The sequence below is a fragment of the Pteropus alecto genome, unplaced genomic scaffold (assembly GCF_000325575.1).
Source record: "Pteropus alecto unplaced genomic scaffold, ASM32557v1 scaffold195, whole genome shotgun sequence".
NCBI classification, from domain to species: Eukaryota; Metazoa; Chordata; class Mammalia; order Chiroptera; family Pteropodidae; genus Pteropus; species Pteropus alecto.
Window position 1 is genome coordinate 8,360,443 of NW_006438073.1, and position 14,765 is coordinate 8,375,207.

Here is a 14,765-nt window from a genome sequence, read left to right on the forward strand (position 1 = left end):
TCCTGTCAAACAATCAAAAGTATTTTTCCCTGGAGAAAGTTATTAAAGGAAAGAAGAAGTACTCTAAGAACTACTGTTGGTATGAATATGTATAAAAAAGCAAAACTCATCACATGCATACATGTACTGATTTCAATATCTTTAGTAGGGTAGATGTAGCACATTAATTTTATTAGGGATTAAAACCGACAAAACGAAATGTACCTTTATCAACTTATACATCCATAAACAGTCACGTTATGTACATGGTGGTCGTGAATTTTCATAGGTGATTTTTCCAGGCACTTGAGAGTTATTGTCTGTTTCTTTAAATTTTATAAATTCTGCAATAAATTCCCAAAGGTCCCTTAAAATACATAACAAATAAGTACAATAGATCAGAAAAATGTACATTCAGCATAAATAAAACTTTTAAAACACACATCTATTTTAGGATACATTTACTCAAAAACACGAAGTGAGTCTTTGCAATCTTCCACCTCGGTTTTAAAGATTAGTTTCAGTAGAGTTTTTGCCTCAGATGTAGCAAAGATTCTCTGTATTTACGGGCAAAGCCTCCGCAGCATGTTGCAGATTAAGTGCCGTATGGCAGCAGAGGTAGATCCGCCTCAAAGACGGTGTTTAAACTTTAGATCTATTTATTCTCAAGGCCATGGAAGCAGCCCACCCAACTCTGTATTTGTAATTCTACGTCGTTTTTCCTTTGAGGCCACCCACCATGATATAAGGCCCCACAAGACCGAGATCCACCTGTATGGCTCACCCAGCACCTGCCCTAACATCTTTTCCTCCATGACTTTCTCTACTAGGTAAGCTAGGAATCAAATATTTTATTTTCTGGACTCCTTCGCAGCTAAGCGTGGCCTTGGGACATGGTGCTGGCCAATGAGATGTGTGTGGAAGTCCCGGGAAGGACTTTCCTTCCTAAATGAAACGAACCTTCATGAGAAACTCTTTGAGACTCTGCCCTTTGCCTTCCCCTTCCTTCCTCCACGGAAGATGGACCCGATGCCTGAGGACAGCTATATGGAGACTCTCAGGAGTAAAACCGTACTCACGTGGCTAAAAAATACATACGGATTGAGGCGTAGACCTTGGGCTTAATTCTTAGGCACAGGGAGGAATGTAACATCGATAGTCAAAGTTAAGACTTGTGAATGTAAACACTTCAAAAGTACTGTCTGGCCCAGGCTGATTCTAACCGTGTGGCTTTGAGACTAGCGTGAGGTTGTCATGCATGTTCCCTCATCTTGTCGCTGATACTCACCGCTGCTTGTCTCCACTCATGTTATTCTTCAGCATGCACTGCTTCAGCTGGTTTTCGATAATCTGGCAAGAATTAGAAATCATTCGGTCACGTGTGATGACAACAATACTGAATTCAAATAGATTGTCGCTTCCAGAATCAGGCATAACATACTCATTCATACTGTATATCATGTATATGGAATAGAAACAGAATTATAATCTATTAAGCAGCAAATTGTTAGCATGCATCATAGAAGGGGTATCCTCAAAGTCATCAGAGAAACCAGTTCATCCTATTCCTTGTCATCAAACAAGTTCATTAAAATTAATTGTTATGTGTGGAAGGGTTTAGAGAAATGGCCAACTCCGACGGGCACATTCAACTATTTAAAAAGACTTTTTATACATCAGTTTACATCTGTCCAATTTTGAGTTAATGTCTGCATAGCCATCTATTCTTAAGATTATAGAAAGTTACCATTTAGAAAGATACTACGTATATTCTTATTTGGTTTATGAAATAACACAAGAAGGCACTAAAGGAAATGTTTCTATTGCAAAACATCGATTCCCAAAAACTTACACATATTTTCTTCTTTAAGATTTTGTTTGCCGTTTCCAATTTTATAGCTTCGATCTGAAGGAGAAATGATTTTAAGAGGAAGACACAAGGTTAAGAATATTTGTTAAATACTTTCCCCCATTTACAGGACACAAAAAAGTATTATGTAAAGGTTGTTATTCTCATTTCGAGAGCACCCAGATGCACACCATTCAAAGACAGAAGAATAAACAAAGCATGACTGAAAAACCTTTGGTAAAACAGAAAGACCTTGGCCCCCAGGGTCAAAAACTAGACAAGGTGGGGCTTGATGTGACAAAAGATGAGAGAGTTTTAGAGGAACTTCAGAGTAGAAGAGTTTCTTACTTTTCAGAACTCATGATAGCATTTGTTAAGGCAGCTGGATATGCTATAAAAATATAAATATCAATAAGTCACATGTAGACCAGCAATAACTGATTATATACTTTAATGTAAAAAACTTTCTAAAGTTTTCATCCACAATAGTAATAGATGCCACAAAGTCACAAAAATAAGCATAACAAAAAATACTTAAGAGCAATGGGTAAAAATAAATTAAATAAATATACAGCGATCCTTAACGGGAGTGTTAATATTGTAAAGCTGTCACTTTGTTTCCCCAAATGAACCTACAAATTCATTGTAAGCACAATCAAAATGCCAAGAATATTATCACTGAGACCTGAAAATTACTGAGACGCTTCAATGGACCTAAAAGAGACCCAGTTAATCCTGCGAATGGGAATATCCAGATAATTACGAACAAATAATGATGGGCAGGGGCTGTAAAGACTTGGTCTCTCACATAGCCAATGTACTGAAAAGAATTCACAGTTATATTAGTGAGGCTGGATAGTGCAGAATTAAGAACGTAGGCTGAGTTTAAATTCTGATGCTACCGTTTGCTCACTGTGGCTTCGGTGCAGTTAGTTAGCATATTTGTGCCTTGAGTCCCTCGCCTGAAAAAGAGGTGACTCTCTTTTCCTGTCTCTTTGGGTTGTTGGGAATAAAGTGAAATAGTATTTTTTTAATGTTCACAGCCATATCTTGGTGCATTGTTAACCCCTGATACATTTGCTTATTTTTCTTTGGCTTAGAATTATTATATTTTATATTCAGAATCAGAAATCAATTATTTAATGGGATAATAAATGTAATTCTATTGTACCTCCTAGTATTTGAATTAAGGAGCCAAATATAAATAATAGTTAAAGTTATATAAATTCGTGATAAGGGAATATTTGTAGGAAATCTTCTACTCCTAGATTTGATCCATTTAAAGAGATGTTAATTATGAAAGAAAAGTTGGCGTGATTTCGGCTTTACATCATGCTCACAACATATAAAGCCGAAACTCATCTTTTTCACTGTTTAAACATTCAACTATAAGTTAGTGTTTGTTCTCAGAACATGATTCAGTTTTTTAAAAAAGAGAAGACTCGTGAAAAACACGGAAGGGAATCTGAAAATATGATTTTAAAAGAAAGAGAGAAATCAAAACAAGTTTGGACCACTACCGCCTTCCCATACACTTTATAAATCTGCTCAAAAGAGAAAAAAAAGTAGTTCTGAGAAAATACATGTTAAAAAAATCACATTTCAATTATAAACTCTACAACTAGCAGTTACATTGAGGCAGATTCTGCACAAATAATAAAGATTACAGCATAAAAAGCAGGGTGCGATGTTATTTTAAAACGCAGATTATAATTTACAACATCCTGCTCATCAATGAAATCGTTACCATAATTGTGAAAAACTATTTTTATTAGAGTAGACTTTCCTAACGGCAGTAACTCATTCCTATCTGCCCGCATTATTGCCCAGCTAACTCAGAATCTAACTACTGAGTCAACGAGGGCCAATACGAAGTATAAGGGTTTTGGAGCCCAAAAAGAATTAAGTTCAAACCCACCTTTACCAGCTCTAAACTGCATCACCTGGTACAGGTTACTTAACTACTGTGATCTTCAGCTTAAACTACTTAGTCCATATTAGATGCTAAATGATGGAGGCCATTATTTTTATGACAGGCATTTCTATACAAAATATGAAATTTTAAAACACTTCAATTGACCTAAAAGAGACCAAATTTGATCCTTAACAAAGCCCTACAGAATTTTTGTCACCTTTTATTTTTGTTGTTTTAGCTAGATCTCCTCATTATTCCAATCATTTGCAAATTGTTTGCTACCAATGTTTTAGAATGAAAACATATGTGGACCAAAATTTACGTAATTTTTTACTCTATCGAAAAATCAAATTACTTCATGTGTTTGCCAAGGTTTTCGGGTGAAAGACCATAAACATTCAAATAAATAAACTGCATACCTCTAAGCTTTTAATCTTATTCTCGGTGATATGTGAAATTCCTGTATGAATCAAAGTTGTTTTCATTTCTCTTTCAAGATCTTGAATGTCATCCCATTTCTTAAGTATTTCACACCTTCTCTTTTCAACCTTCTCAATAAGAGTAAGTTGTTTCTCATCCATTACATTTTTCTCAGGTGATTCTGAAAATAGTTTTTAAAAGCAAAGTATTACTGTGTTTAATATCTTAGCCTTTATTAATAACATAACATCTTCATAACAATATTATATTATATATCTATAGGTTTTACATAGCTATAAAATATAATGTGGCTTAAACTCTGAGCACATTGACAAAATCGGGGTGATTCCTCCTTCAGTTCCTTGATTTAATCAGTAAGTGTTCACTGCACACTGAATTTGAGCACCTAACACAATGCGGTAGGGACAGAAGGACGACTTGGCCAGAAACATGTGACTCAGTTGAAACTGGAAAGATGACTAGGGGGTCCGACAAACAAACGGGCCGGGGGGATGGTGGGAAAGCGGACTTTGGCACATTCGGTTAAAAAAAAAACAGTTATCCAGCGGGCGGGGACACTGGCTGCCCCGTGGGTGACATCGCGATACGACGCTGGGAAAAGAGCGGCAGATGCGACACGGTCTGACGACCTGTGTTAAGGGATGGGTCGAAGCCGCGGACGGCCTCGAAGCTGGGGACAAACACGGTCGGACGATGGGCGCTCTGTCTGCAGCACGGGACGCACCCGGCCAGGAGTCAGGGAGGACGCTTGCAAAGCGGCTGCCATCGTTCGGACGCGGGGGCCAGGCCGGGAGGGCGCCGGAGGCGTAAGGGGACGCGGAGAGATCGAAACGGGTTAGCGGGGCTCGGGAACTGGCTCGATCTGGATGTGGTGAAGCGGGCGAGGACACCGAGAGATCGAAACGGGTTAGCGGCGCTCGGGAACTGACTCGACCTGGATGTGGTGACGCGGGCGCGCTCCCCAACAAACCCTGGGTTTCGGGGGGCAGCAGCTGGGGACAGATGCGGCGGGAGGGGATTGGTGAGGCCAGTGCAGCAAAGACGTAGGAAAGAGCTGGGTTCGAACCCAGCCCGGCCACTTACTACGAGCCGCATTGAAGTGTTTGCGGGGAGGAGAGCGATGGATGCCTGCCAGCGGCTTCGCGTCGTGAGTCTCCCTGTGTTTGGGTGGTGACAGTCATGCAAATGGCTGGGAACGTGAGGGGAGAGAGAGAGAGAGGCAGAGGGAGACAGAGAGACAGACAGAGACAGATACAGAGAGGGAGAGGAAGAGACAGATGACAGACAGACAGACAGGGAGAGGGATTATTTGACCTTGGACATGTTGTGTCCACACACCTGTGGGACACTCGTGTGGCCATATCCACTAGGCAGCTGGCTATACACATCTCAAGGCTAAAAAGACATTTTAGCAGGGAAGGGATTTGGAGCCAAAGACAAGCTGGCTCCGACCGACAGCCACGCGTACGGAGCACAGGAAGGGGCCGGAGGCTGAGAGCGACTCCCTGCCAAGGGCGCCTCGTACCCCGCGGCTCGGTCTGGCTCCGGTTAGAGTGCTGAGGCTTCATTTTGGGGGAAAGAAGCACTACGCCTTTTCGATGGCAAAGAAAAGGCAATTGGGAAGAGGGGTTCCATGGTGTAGTGGTGAGCACGTCTGCTTTACATGCAGGAGGTCCCGGGTTCACGCCCCAGTGGAGCCCCAGGCCATGGTCTCCGGCCACACCACCCTGAACACGCCCGATGTCTGATCTCGGAAGCTAAGCAGGGTCGGGACTGGTTAATACTGGGATGGGAGACCACCTAGGAAGACCAGGTGCTGTAAGTATAAAAAAATAAAATAAAATAAATTTTAAAAAAGAGTGGTAACACCTGTACACAGTAAACAAGGCAGAGGTCATTGCCAACATTCAACTCTGCCAAATCTGGAAGAAAGGAAAAGTTTGAAGTTAAGTTCTGAAAGCTGGGGACACGAGTCAAGCAGACGAGCTAACTCAGAGGGAAGAAGCGGTAGGGGGAGGCTTCCTCGCGAACTGAGAAGCACGAGATGACACATTTGATTTCCTCCTCAACCCGGCCAAGGGTTTCAGTAGGAGACCGGGCCGCTCCAATGACCCAGCTGTCACTCCCTGTCTGCCTAAAGGGAAAGACTGAGGATGGACATGGGGAAGATGCCCCAGGAAACTGACAGGGCTCTGGAATGAGACGCTTAGGGACAGGAAATGAAGAACGCGGGACACCAGCATCCTTCAGCGGCTCCGAAAAAGTGTCAGAAATACTCAGCTGGGGTCCAACATCGAGAGAAGTTAACTAGAGTTCTAGAAAATCAGCAACGGCCTTTATTAGTCTCTGCCACCGTTTTGTTCGCCATCAGCAATAAAGCCCTTCAGTCAAAAATGACAAAAGGGTGGCCTGTTGTAAGAGACGGCAAGCAGCTGGAGTCCAGCGTGGGCGCAGACAGAGAAGGGACAGAAGTGGCTTCAGAGCCCTGAGAAGGGGTCGGAAGACAAGCAGGGAGCCAGCCCAGGACACGCGAGGGGCCCCGGGGACTCGGGTGACAAGAAAACCCGTGGAAGACAGCCAGCAGGTGCGTGACGCTTCGCTCCCGAAAGGGTAAATCAGGACAGTGGCCGGAACCTTGGGGGCCACGCTCCGCCGAGAACCTGAACCAGCTTAGACTTTTATCCTAAAACGGCTGAGAGGAAAAACAGTGACCCGATGAGCCAGCGTCTAGCAAACTTGGAGGGAAAATGGCATTTGACTGAATCTTTGTATGAAGACAGATGAGCAAGATACTTAATTGAACTGTCCTGATTGTTTCATCGCATTATAAATTGTGTATATAATTTTAATGTAATTTGAATGTCCATGCCACGCACATGCTTATAAAATACAGTCACTTCGCCGTGAGCCGTGTGCCCTTCCTCACAGCGATGACAGGCAGTGTGCCGGGCAGGCGACCGCCCCGCCGGCTCTGCGTCCCTCCCTCGCGTGGACAGGTGACCACACCGGACTCTCACGGCAACCCGAGGGGGCGCTCGTCCCCATCCCCGTCCTCGTCCCCGTCCTCGTCCCGACTTGCAGACAGGCAGCCGGGCCCACCCAGAAAGCAGCCGGGAAGCACCGCCATGTCACCTGCGGGGGACGCGCCCGCCGCCGAGGCCCAGGGGACCCGGCACTGACGGGGCAGGGACGTGTGCGAAGGCGACTTCGCCAGGTCGGGATGGAAGCGCACGAGGCCACCGCGCTGGCCGCCAGCCTGGCCCCCGGGGCCGCGCCCAGCCCAGGCGCCCGGTCCCTCTGAAGCCCGGCACGTTTCCCGGGGCTCCCCCTCCAGAGGAAACGGCCCCCCGGCCTCCCGCCCGTCCTGGTCGGATCCCATGCCCATGTCACGTCGCCTGGTCATTCTCGTTTGGGTCGGTTCCGAGGTCAAAGCCTGACCCAGTTCCTTCTGCCTGCATCCCTGACTTGATTCGGTGTCCCACAAACGACCCACAGACCTCAGCGAACACGCAACGGGGCGCGCGCTGCACCTGCTTACGGAGACACGAGGTAACCCAAGGGGACCCAGGCGACAGGACCTGGGGCCACCACCTTGACCTGGATGGACCGCTTCCTCGTGCCTTTAAAGTATTCCATTCACAGCACTTCAGACTAAATAAAAACTCACTGTGTCTCTAAAGAACTCGATGGGGAAAAATAGGTACAATTTAATAATGTCACTGAAAAAAAACAAAAAAAAACCCTTTGGGCTAAGGAAAGGCAGGAGGCCATGACCTGCGGGCCAGGCGTGAAGACCCCGGGCCCAGGGGGCACAGCGAAGGCGGCAGAGGACACCACGCAGCACTTGCCTGAGTTGTCCTGAGCCGACTGCAGCAGCCCGCGCTCCTCCTCCAGCTCACTTCTGAGTCTGCGGTTTGGCAACAAAAATGGTGAAATATTAGAGCCCCGTCCGTACCTTTTTTTCTTTACATAAAGCCTTTTTTTTTTTCCTATCGCGAAATAAAAACGAACCTTCTTACCTTCTAACGAGAAAGGGTAGATGCACAGAAAATGAGAGCCTAACTCAGTTCAGTTCAATAAAGCAAAGAATTCTTGCCAAGACTACATACGCCACTCGTTAAAGGAGCTAGTTAATGTAAAACAAATGACCTCCTGGAGTGTTTATTGTCTTATTTTGTGACTTGAATTTCGAAGCGGCGAGGAGGCAAAGAAACTCGCTTTTTATACTCTGGGGCAAACAACAAGTCCAAAGCGGTGGAGAGGTCTTACTGATGTCCGATGTCCCACTAAGATTGCGTTTTCCCTGCGCATTATGATTTCATCCCACAGACAGGATTCGCCAATTCCACTGCGTTTAAACTCAAAATGAACTAGAAGAAACTTTAAACAAGAAAATAAAAACCTTTGTAATATCTTCGTGCCCTCTTCCTGGTTCAAAATACACTAAATCGACTCCCTCGTTTCTAACGGATTTAGAGACGAAAGAACCACCATAAGTGTCACATCGACTGAGGGCCACCCAGTGATTCGCTGAAAAACATCGACACCACGAGTGACTTAACGCTGCCTACAAGGGGCCTAACGCTTCGAGAAGATTTTCACACACATTGGCTCATTTCATAAGAGATTGAAGGAAACGAAAGGTGTCATGACCCTCAATTTGAAGAAACTGAGATTAAATGAATTAATAATAACGGTAACAACCTTTTTGACACATAAATCAGGGATGTTTACTTCCCATACATTTTTATGTGTTATAGTTTTAAACGCTACTTAGATGCCTAGCGCCTCGGTTTTTCTTCTTCGGGACTTTTAATTATCTGTCGCTTGGATTTTTTCTGTCTTCCACTTCGACCACTTTCTCCCTCCGACTCTTTGCTTCTCCTTTTCGTTCTCTCGATTCTTTTCCTGCTCTTCTCCAACGCTCTTTTCTACAGTTTCATTCAAAACTGCCCCCCTCTGGGCCCGTCATAGTGCAGACTCGATCGACGCCTCTGACTTTCTAACCTCTCTTTGCTCAGTTGTCCGATCTCGCTTCGCGTCTTCCTTTCTGGTTGCTGATTTCTGTGCTTCGGTTTTGAAATTTCGGACTCGAGGTTGTTTTTATGTCCCGAAATGCCCCCGAGGAGGTCTGGCGTCGTTCGGGTGCTGCGGCGGTTTCTCCTCCCCCCGTTAGGCGTCCCGTGGCAGGGCCTCCCGTCGGCTGAGTTATTCGGGGTCCCGTTTTCCGTTTTCTCCTCACGGCGGTTCGTGTGGACCAAGATCGTTTACACTTCTGTATTTCATAGCTTGGGGCAGCCTGTGGGATTCCTAATTCAAGAGGACATTTATCCGTCAAAGTGGCAAATTGCGTGTGTGTTGCTGTTTTGGGTTCGTTTGTTTCGTTTCCATTTTTATCTGGCAGTTTTTTTGTTGGTTTGTCTGTCTTTTGGAGGGAAGGAAGGCGGGTGGTGGGAAGGGCTGTGAGCTCTTCGATTTTCTTCTGTTGTGGGTTCTAAATCCCCCTTCCCGGCTGCTGTTTCTCCTCCGTGCCGTTGGGAAGGACGCCGGTCCCCTCCCCGCCACCCCCGTCATCACATCAGAGCTGCGCCCCCGCCTCCTCACTCACCCTCAAGTCCGTCCCTGCGTCCGAGCCCTAAGGGATCCGCCTGCAACCTCTGCCGGACCCACAGCCAGGGAAGACGCCTCTGTCCCTGGCAGCGGTGTCGGGACGCCCAGGGCCCTGCCAGCTCCGCTCTGTTCGCCCCCAACACTGCCCTGGCCTCACGAAGTTTGCAGGGAGAGAGACAGCAGCTCACAGGCACTGGATGCTTATTTTTCATTTGTGAGTATTTTGAATCTTGGAGGTTTCCTGTCTTCTGGTTACACTGAAGGCATAGGTGTGTTTGGTTTTTTGGTGTTTTTTGGTTTTTTTGGGTTTTTTTTTTGGTGTTTAGTTTTGTTTCTTGTTTTGTTTTCTTGAGAATATTTGGGGTGCTGTAATCTTTTTTCTTAATCCTTTACAAAATGTATGTCCTATACAATCGCTATTTCATACTGACAGACCAGTATACGAAGAGGTTACATGAATTTTTTTAGGTTAAAAAAATAATATGGGCATTCGTAAAAGGGTCTTAGGTCTGCAGCACTCTCGTCTGTCAAATTAAGTCCTCAGAGACCACCAGAGAAGAGGTGAGATGCCTTCAGAACCCCCCAACACCCCCCAGAGACGGCAGATCTAGAATGTCCTGTTCACATGTAATGGCTTGTGGATGACACGCACAACGAGGGTAATGGTCGCGTGCCTCACCCAATGACGCAGGAAAAAATGCAAATATATGCTTGTCACACGATCTTAAAATACTACAAAATAGTACAAGTTCCACATAGATCGAACCAGATGTCCCCTCACTTGTCATTATGCTCCAAGGCCACTTTAGTGGCCTTCACAAGCGCCCTCAGCTCCTCCTTGGCCTGGCCGATGGCTGCGCTCCTCAGGGACCACTTCTCCAGCTCCTGGACTTGAGCCAGCAAACTCTAGACGAGACAAGGCCACACGGGTCACACACACACACAGGAAGGGTGAGAATTTTCCTTTTTCGTTATTACGGTATTTTCAAGCTGTCCTGAGTCAAAATATAAATTCGAGAGACAACGGATGAACAGGGACGGGGCAAGGTGGACGTATTGGAGCGGGGGAGACCTGTCCTGTGAAGATCTGCATAAACCATTTTTTCCCTTATTTTCAGGTTTTGTAATCTGAAGTTTTAAATGCGTGGGGGTTTGTTTCACTGTTGGTTTGTGGGGAGGACGTGCTGGCAAAGAGCATCTGCACCCTGTTATTTCTTCTAGATTCGTGAGAAACCCTTCGCCTCGGTCACCCCTGGGGAGACGAAGCCAGGCCGCGTCCGGAGGCGGGCGACAGGGGCCTCGCCCCGAGGTGACAGGCCACGGCTTCCGGAGCCAAAAGCAGGCCCTGGCGCCTTTGGCCGGCGACGCCTTCCATTTTGGTGTGTGCCTGGGACGTGCGCACACTTGTCCGGTTTGACTCACACCCAGAAAGTGAGAAACGGTGGAGTCTGCGCTGCATCCTGCAGCATAAAAATCCCCAAACGGAAAAGCACGCACACGTGCGATTCTGGATTAGAAGGAAGGTAGAACTGACCTCGGAAATGCTGTGAGAGAGAGAGAGACAGAGAGACAGAGAGAGACAGAGAGACAGAGAGACAGAGAGAGAGACAGAGACAGAGACAGAGAGACAGAGAGAGAGACAGAGAGAGACAGACAGAGAGACAGACAGAGAGACAGAGACAGAGAGAGACAGAGACAGAGACAGAGATAACTACTATATTCTACTCTATGTAAATGATATACATATACAGAGTAAGAAACAATGTTTTCCAACTTATAAGATAGGATTTTCAACTTTATTCAATTTCAAAGGTCAAAAACTGCCTTAGCTAGTGTTCTGGTCTCTTAGCTTCCGTAAGTGACAGTTACTCCTGCAGCCAGTTTTCCATGCTGAACATCCCCATGTGTGACTAAGCGTAGAGGGGACACGTGTACGTATGGCTGCTTCCGCTTTGGGCGCACGGCGTGATGCCAGCCGGTGCGTCGCTCCCGTCTCTGCCCCCCTTCTGGGTCTGCGTCCAGACATCTCTCTTCTTACAGGGACTCCTGTCACTAGGTAAGGACCCACCCTTGCGACCTCACTAGACTTGGCTCCATCTGCACAGACCGTTTCCCGGAAGGCCCCACTCAGCTTCCGGGCGGACACGGAGTCCTGGAGGACACTGGTCAGGCCAGCAGCGGGCTCACGGGGAAACGCAGAAAGGATGGGTGTCGATGCGATGATGACACACGCGCACTCACGCACTCACACATACACACACGGTGACCACACGCACACTCACACACATGCACACACACACTCACACACACCACATACACACTCATACACGCACACACGCTAGGGCAGCTTAAAAACAGCTTGAGAGCTCTGTTCTATGGTGACCACATGCACAATCACATGCACTCACACACACGCGCACAGAGTGACCACACGTACACTCACACACACACACGGTGACCACATGCACACTCACACACGTGCACAAACACACACCACATACACACTCACACACGCACACACACACACACCACATACACACTCACACACGCACACACGCACACACGCACACACGCGAGGGCAGCTTAAAAACAGCTTGAGAGCTCTGTTCTGAGGTATCGGTGGGACGTTTTTTACTTTCGCGTTGCTGTCGTAAGGAGCCACACAACTTAGTGACTTAGCGCCCGCTGACCACGCCCGTTCCGCTGGGCAGAGGTGTGATGAGCCCGGCGGACGCGGCCAGGGTCTCGCAGGCGCCTGCGGGCAGGGCGCCGAGGGCCCGTCCCCCGCTCAGAGCCCAGCCGCCGTGGCGTCCACTCAGCTCGGGTCCTCCTGAGTCCCTGCCGCCACTGTCCCCTCCAACCAGCCAGAGTCCTCGGCTCTCAGGGGCTCGTGTGGTCGGATCCGGCCCCCCGCCCCACGTAACCCAGGAAAACCTGCACGTCGCGCGGCCAGCGCCTGCCCCCCGCCACCTGCGCGCCAGCCGCCGGGGAGGCTGGGTGCAGGCGGAACCCGGGCTCGTCGCGGGCCGGTACCTGGTACTGGGCCGTGTGCGGCGACTTCAGAAGGATGGCCATGTAGAGCTCGTATTCATTCTACACAAACGGAGAGAAAAACGGCCTTCGGAAACATGCTAGGAGCTGACACTACCCTGTCAGCCTCGCCTGTATAAATAATACGGAGGTCGAGGATGTCAGTCTAGATCATTCCAAAATATAAAATATTCCTACCATACATTCAACAGTGTATGCTCTAAAACATGTAAAATCTCAGAATAGCACCATAAAAATGCCCCGACACACACACACACACCTGCCCCTGCCTCACAGAAGTTCCCAGCTTGGGTCCTGCCGGCCTGCCAGAGACAGGGTCCCCAAGCACGGGGACGTCCTCTGGAGAACGGGCCACCCCATGGCTGCTTCTAGGTATTCGTCGTCACCAAGGACTTGGAGAACGCGGGTGTGTGAGTGACCTCATCTCGACTCAGCCTCACCTCGAAGGTCACTGTCATCATGAAGCCACGACAAACGTACACTTCCATGAGGAGTCATAAGGGCCACATGCGCGTAATTACAGGAGTGTACATGTTACGTGCGCACAATCGTTCAACGCTGACAGATAACGGGAAGCTTAGTGGGAAGATGGGCTGGCCTGAGCCAGCGGGTGTTCACTCCACACGGCCGTCACGACTGAGGCGGCTGCGGGCGCCTTACTTCGGGTCCGTGTGGGTGGCTTTCTTTGTCTACGGGCTGGAGATGGGACACTTGGCAAAACGTCTGCGAGGCTTTAGCTCACGTGCGCAGAACGTCACACCCGGGCCCCCAACTGTTACGCGGGCGAGTGCGTTCCTGTTACCTTGACCTCCCTCAGGATGTCCCCGAACAACAGCGAACTGTTGCAGACGTCTTCGAAGACGGCCGCGAGGACCTGGAGCTTGTGGAACTGCCGAGGGTCGCACACGCACACCTTCTGCAGCTCCTGCGGCGGGAGAGGGCGGCCCATCCCCTTTCTGGACAGTTCCTGGGGCTGAGGCCGAAAGGCCGGTCCTCAGGGGGTCCGGCTCCCACCGCCCCAGGACTGTCCCGCTGGCTGGCGGCCAGCCAGGTGCCCCTGCCGCCCTCCACCGGAGCTGAGCCCCTTCGTGCACCTGCTCGCCCAGGTTTGTGACTCTGGCCCCGGGCTCTCCTCGTTCGGCGCCCTCCCATCCGCAGTTCAGGGACTCAGGCTCTGCCTCCACGACGACCCCCGACTCTCCCGTTTCCCATCCGTCCTCTCCCCCAAAATCTCATCGCGGCTGCGTGTTCCACCGCGGCCCTGCGTTCTCGCCTCCTCCCTGGGTCCTCACCTCCCACGCGGGTCCCCGGTCCCAGGCCCCCAGTTCCCGCAGCACTTCCCACGAGGCTCATGCCCCGCGGGTGGCTGGAAGGCGGACTTCGCCCGCACTAGGGACCGTGGCATCTCACTGCTCAGGCCCCGTTCCCTTCCCTAGCGAGTCAGGCGAGCACGGCGAGCCCTTCCTCGGTGGCCCGGCTGCTCCATGAACGTTTGCTTTTTCCCAGTGCCCAGGGGTGGCCGATGTTTTTGACTATGAAGTTGCCTCCAACCTACTAGTTTCCAAGCCCAGCCCGCCTAAGTGTCGCTACATCGCGGGATGCTCCCAGCAACCACGTGGAGGTGTGAAGGAGGCACCTGACGGGGAGTCCCACCCCCCACCACACACGCAGGACATGTAGACTCCGGGGGGGCCGCGCGGTTGCCCACGGCATCTCCGCGGCGCCCCGTTACCTGCTCCAGCTTCTTCTCGTGGCACAGCGCGGCCTGGCTCCTGGCGAGGTCGCTCCTCAGCAGATCTTGCTTGGCGACGACCTCCTTTTGGAAGCGCAGGAAGGCCCTGTACTTGTCCGCCCTGGTGGCGCCCGCCAGGTGCGAGCTCACGTACCGGTGCTCGTCGTGGTCCGCGGCCGCCAGGGCCC

General features: G+C 49.1%; 1 protein-coding gene and 1 pseudogene across 1 annotated transcript in view; one reads left to right on the forward strand and one right to left on the reverse strand.

Annotated features, from left to right (window-relative positions):
• Positions 1 to 210: 210 nt before the first annotated feature.
• Positions 211 to 14,765, reverse strand: part of CUNH6orf118 (chromosome unknown C6orf118 homolog) — a 22,047-nt gene continuing 7,492 nt past the window's right edge. The window contains exons 3-11 of the mRNA XM_006915076.3: positions 14,578 to 14,736; positions 13,648 to 13,770; positions 12,828 to 12,887; positions 10,576 to 10,700; positions 8,033 to 8,091; positions 4,163 to 4,344; positions 1,832 to 1,885; positions 1,268 to 1,329; positions 211 to 346 (exon numbers count right to left, since the gene is read on the reverse strand). Coding sequence (XP_006915138.2) covers positions 238 to 346; positions 1,268 to 1,329; positions 1,832 to 1,885; positions 4,163 to 4,344; positions 8,033 to 8,091; positions 10,576 to 10,700; positions 12,828 to 12,887; positions 13,648 to 13,770; positions 14,578 to 14,736 — 933 coding nt within the window. The 3' untranslated portion in view covers positions 211 to 237. The remainder of the gene's footprint in view (positions 347 to 1,267; positions 1,330 to 1,831; positions 1,886 to 4,162; positions 4,345 to 8,032; positions 8,092 to 10,575; positions 10,701 to 12,827; positions 12,888 to 13,647; positions 13,771 to 14,577; positions 14,737 to 14,765) is intronic.
• Positions 5,894 to 6,009, forward strand: LOC112482355 (annotated as a pseudogene).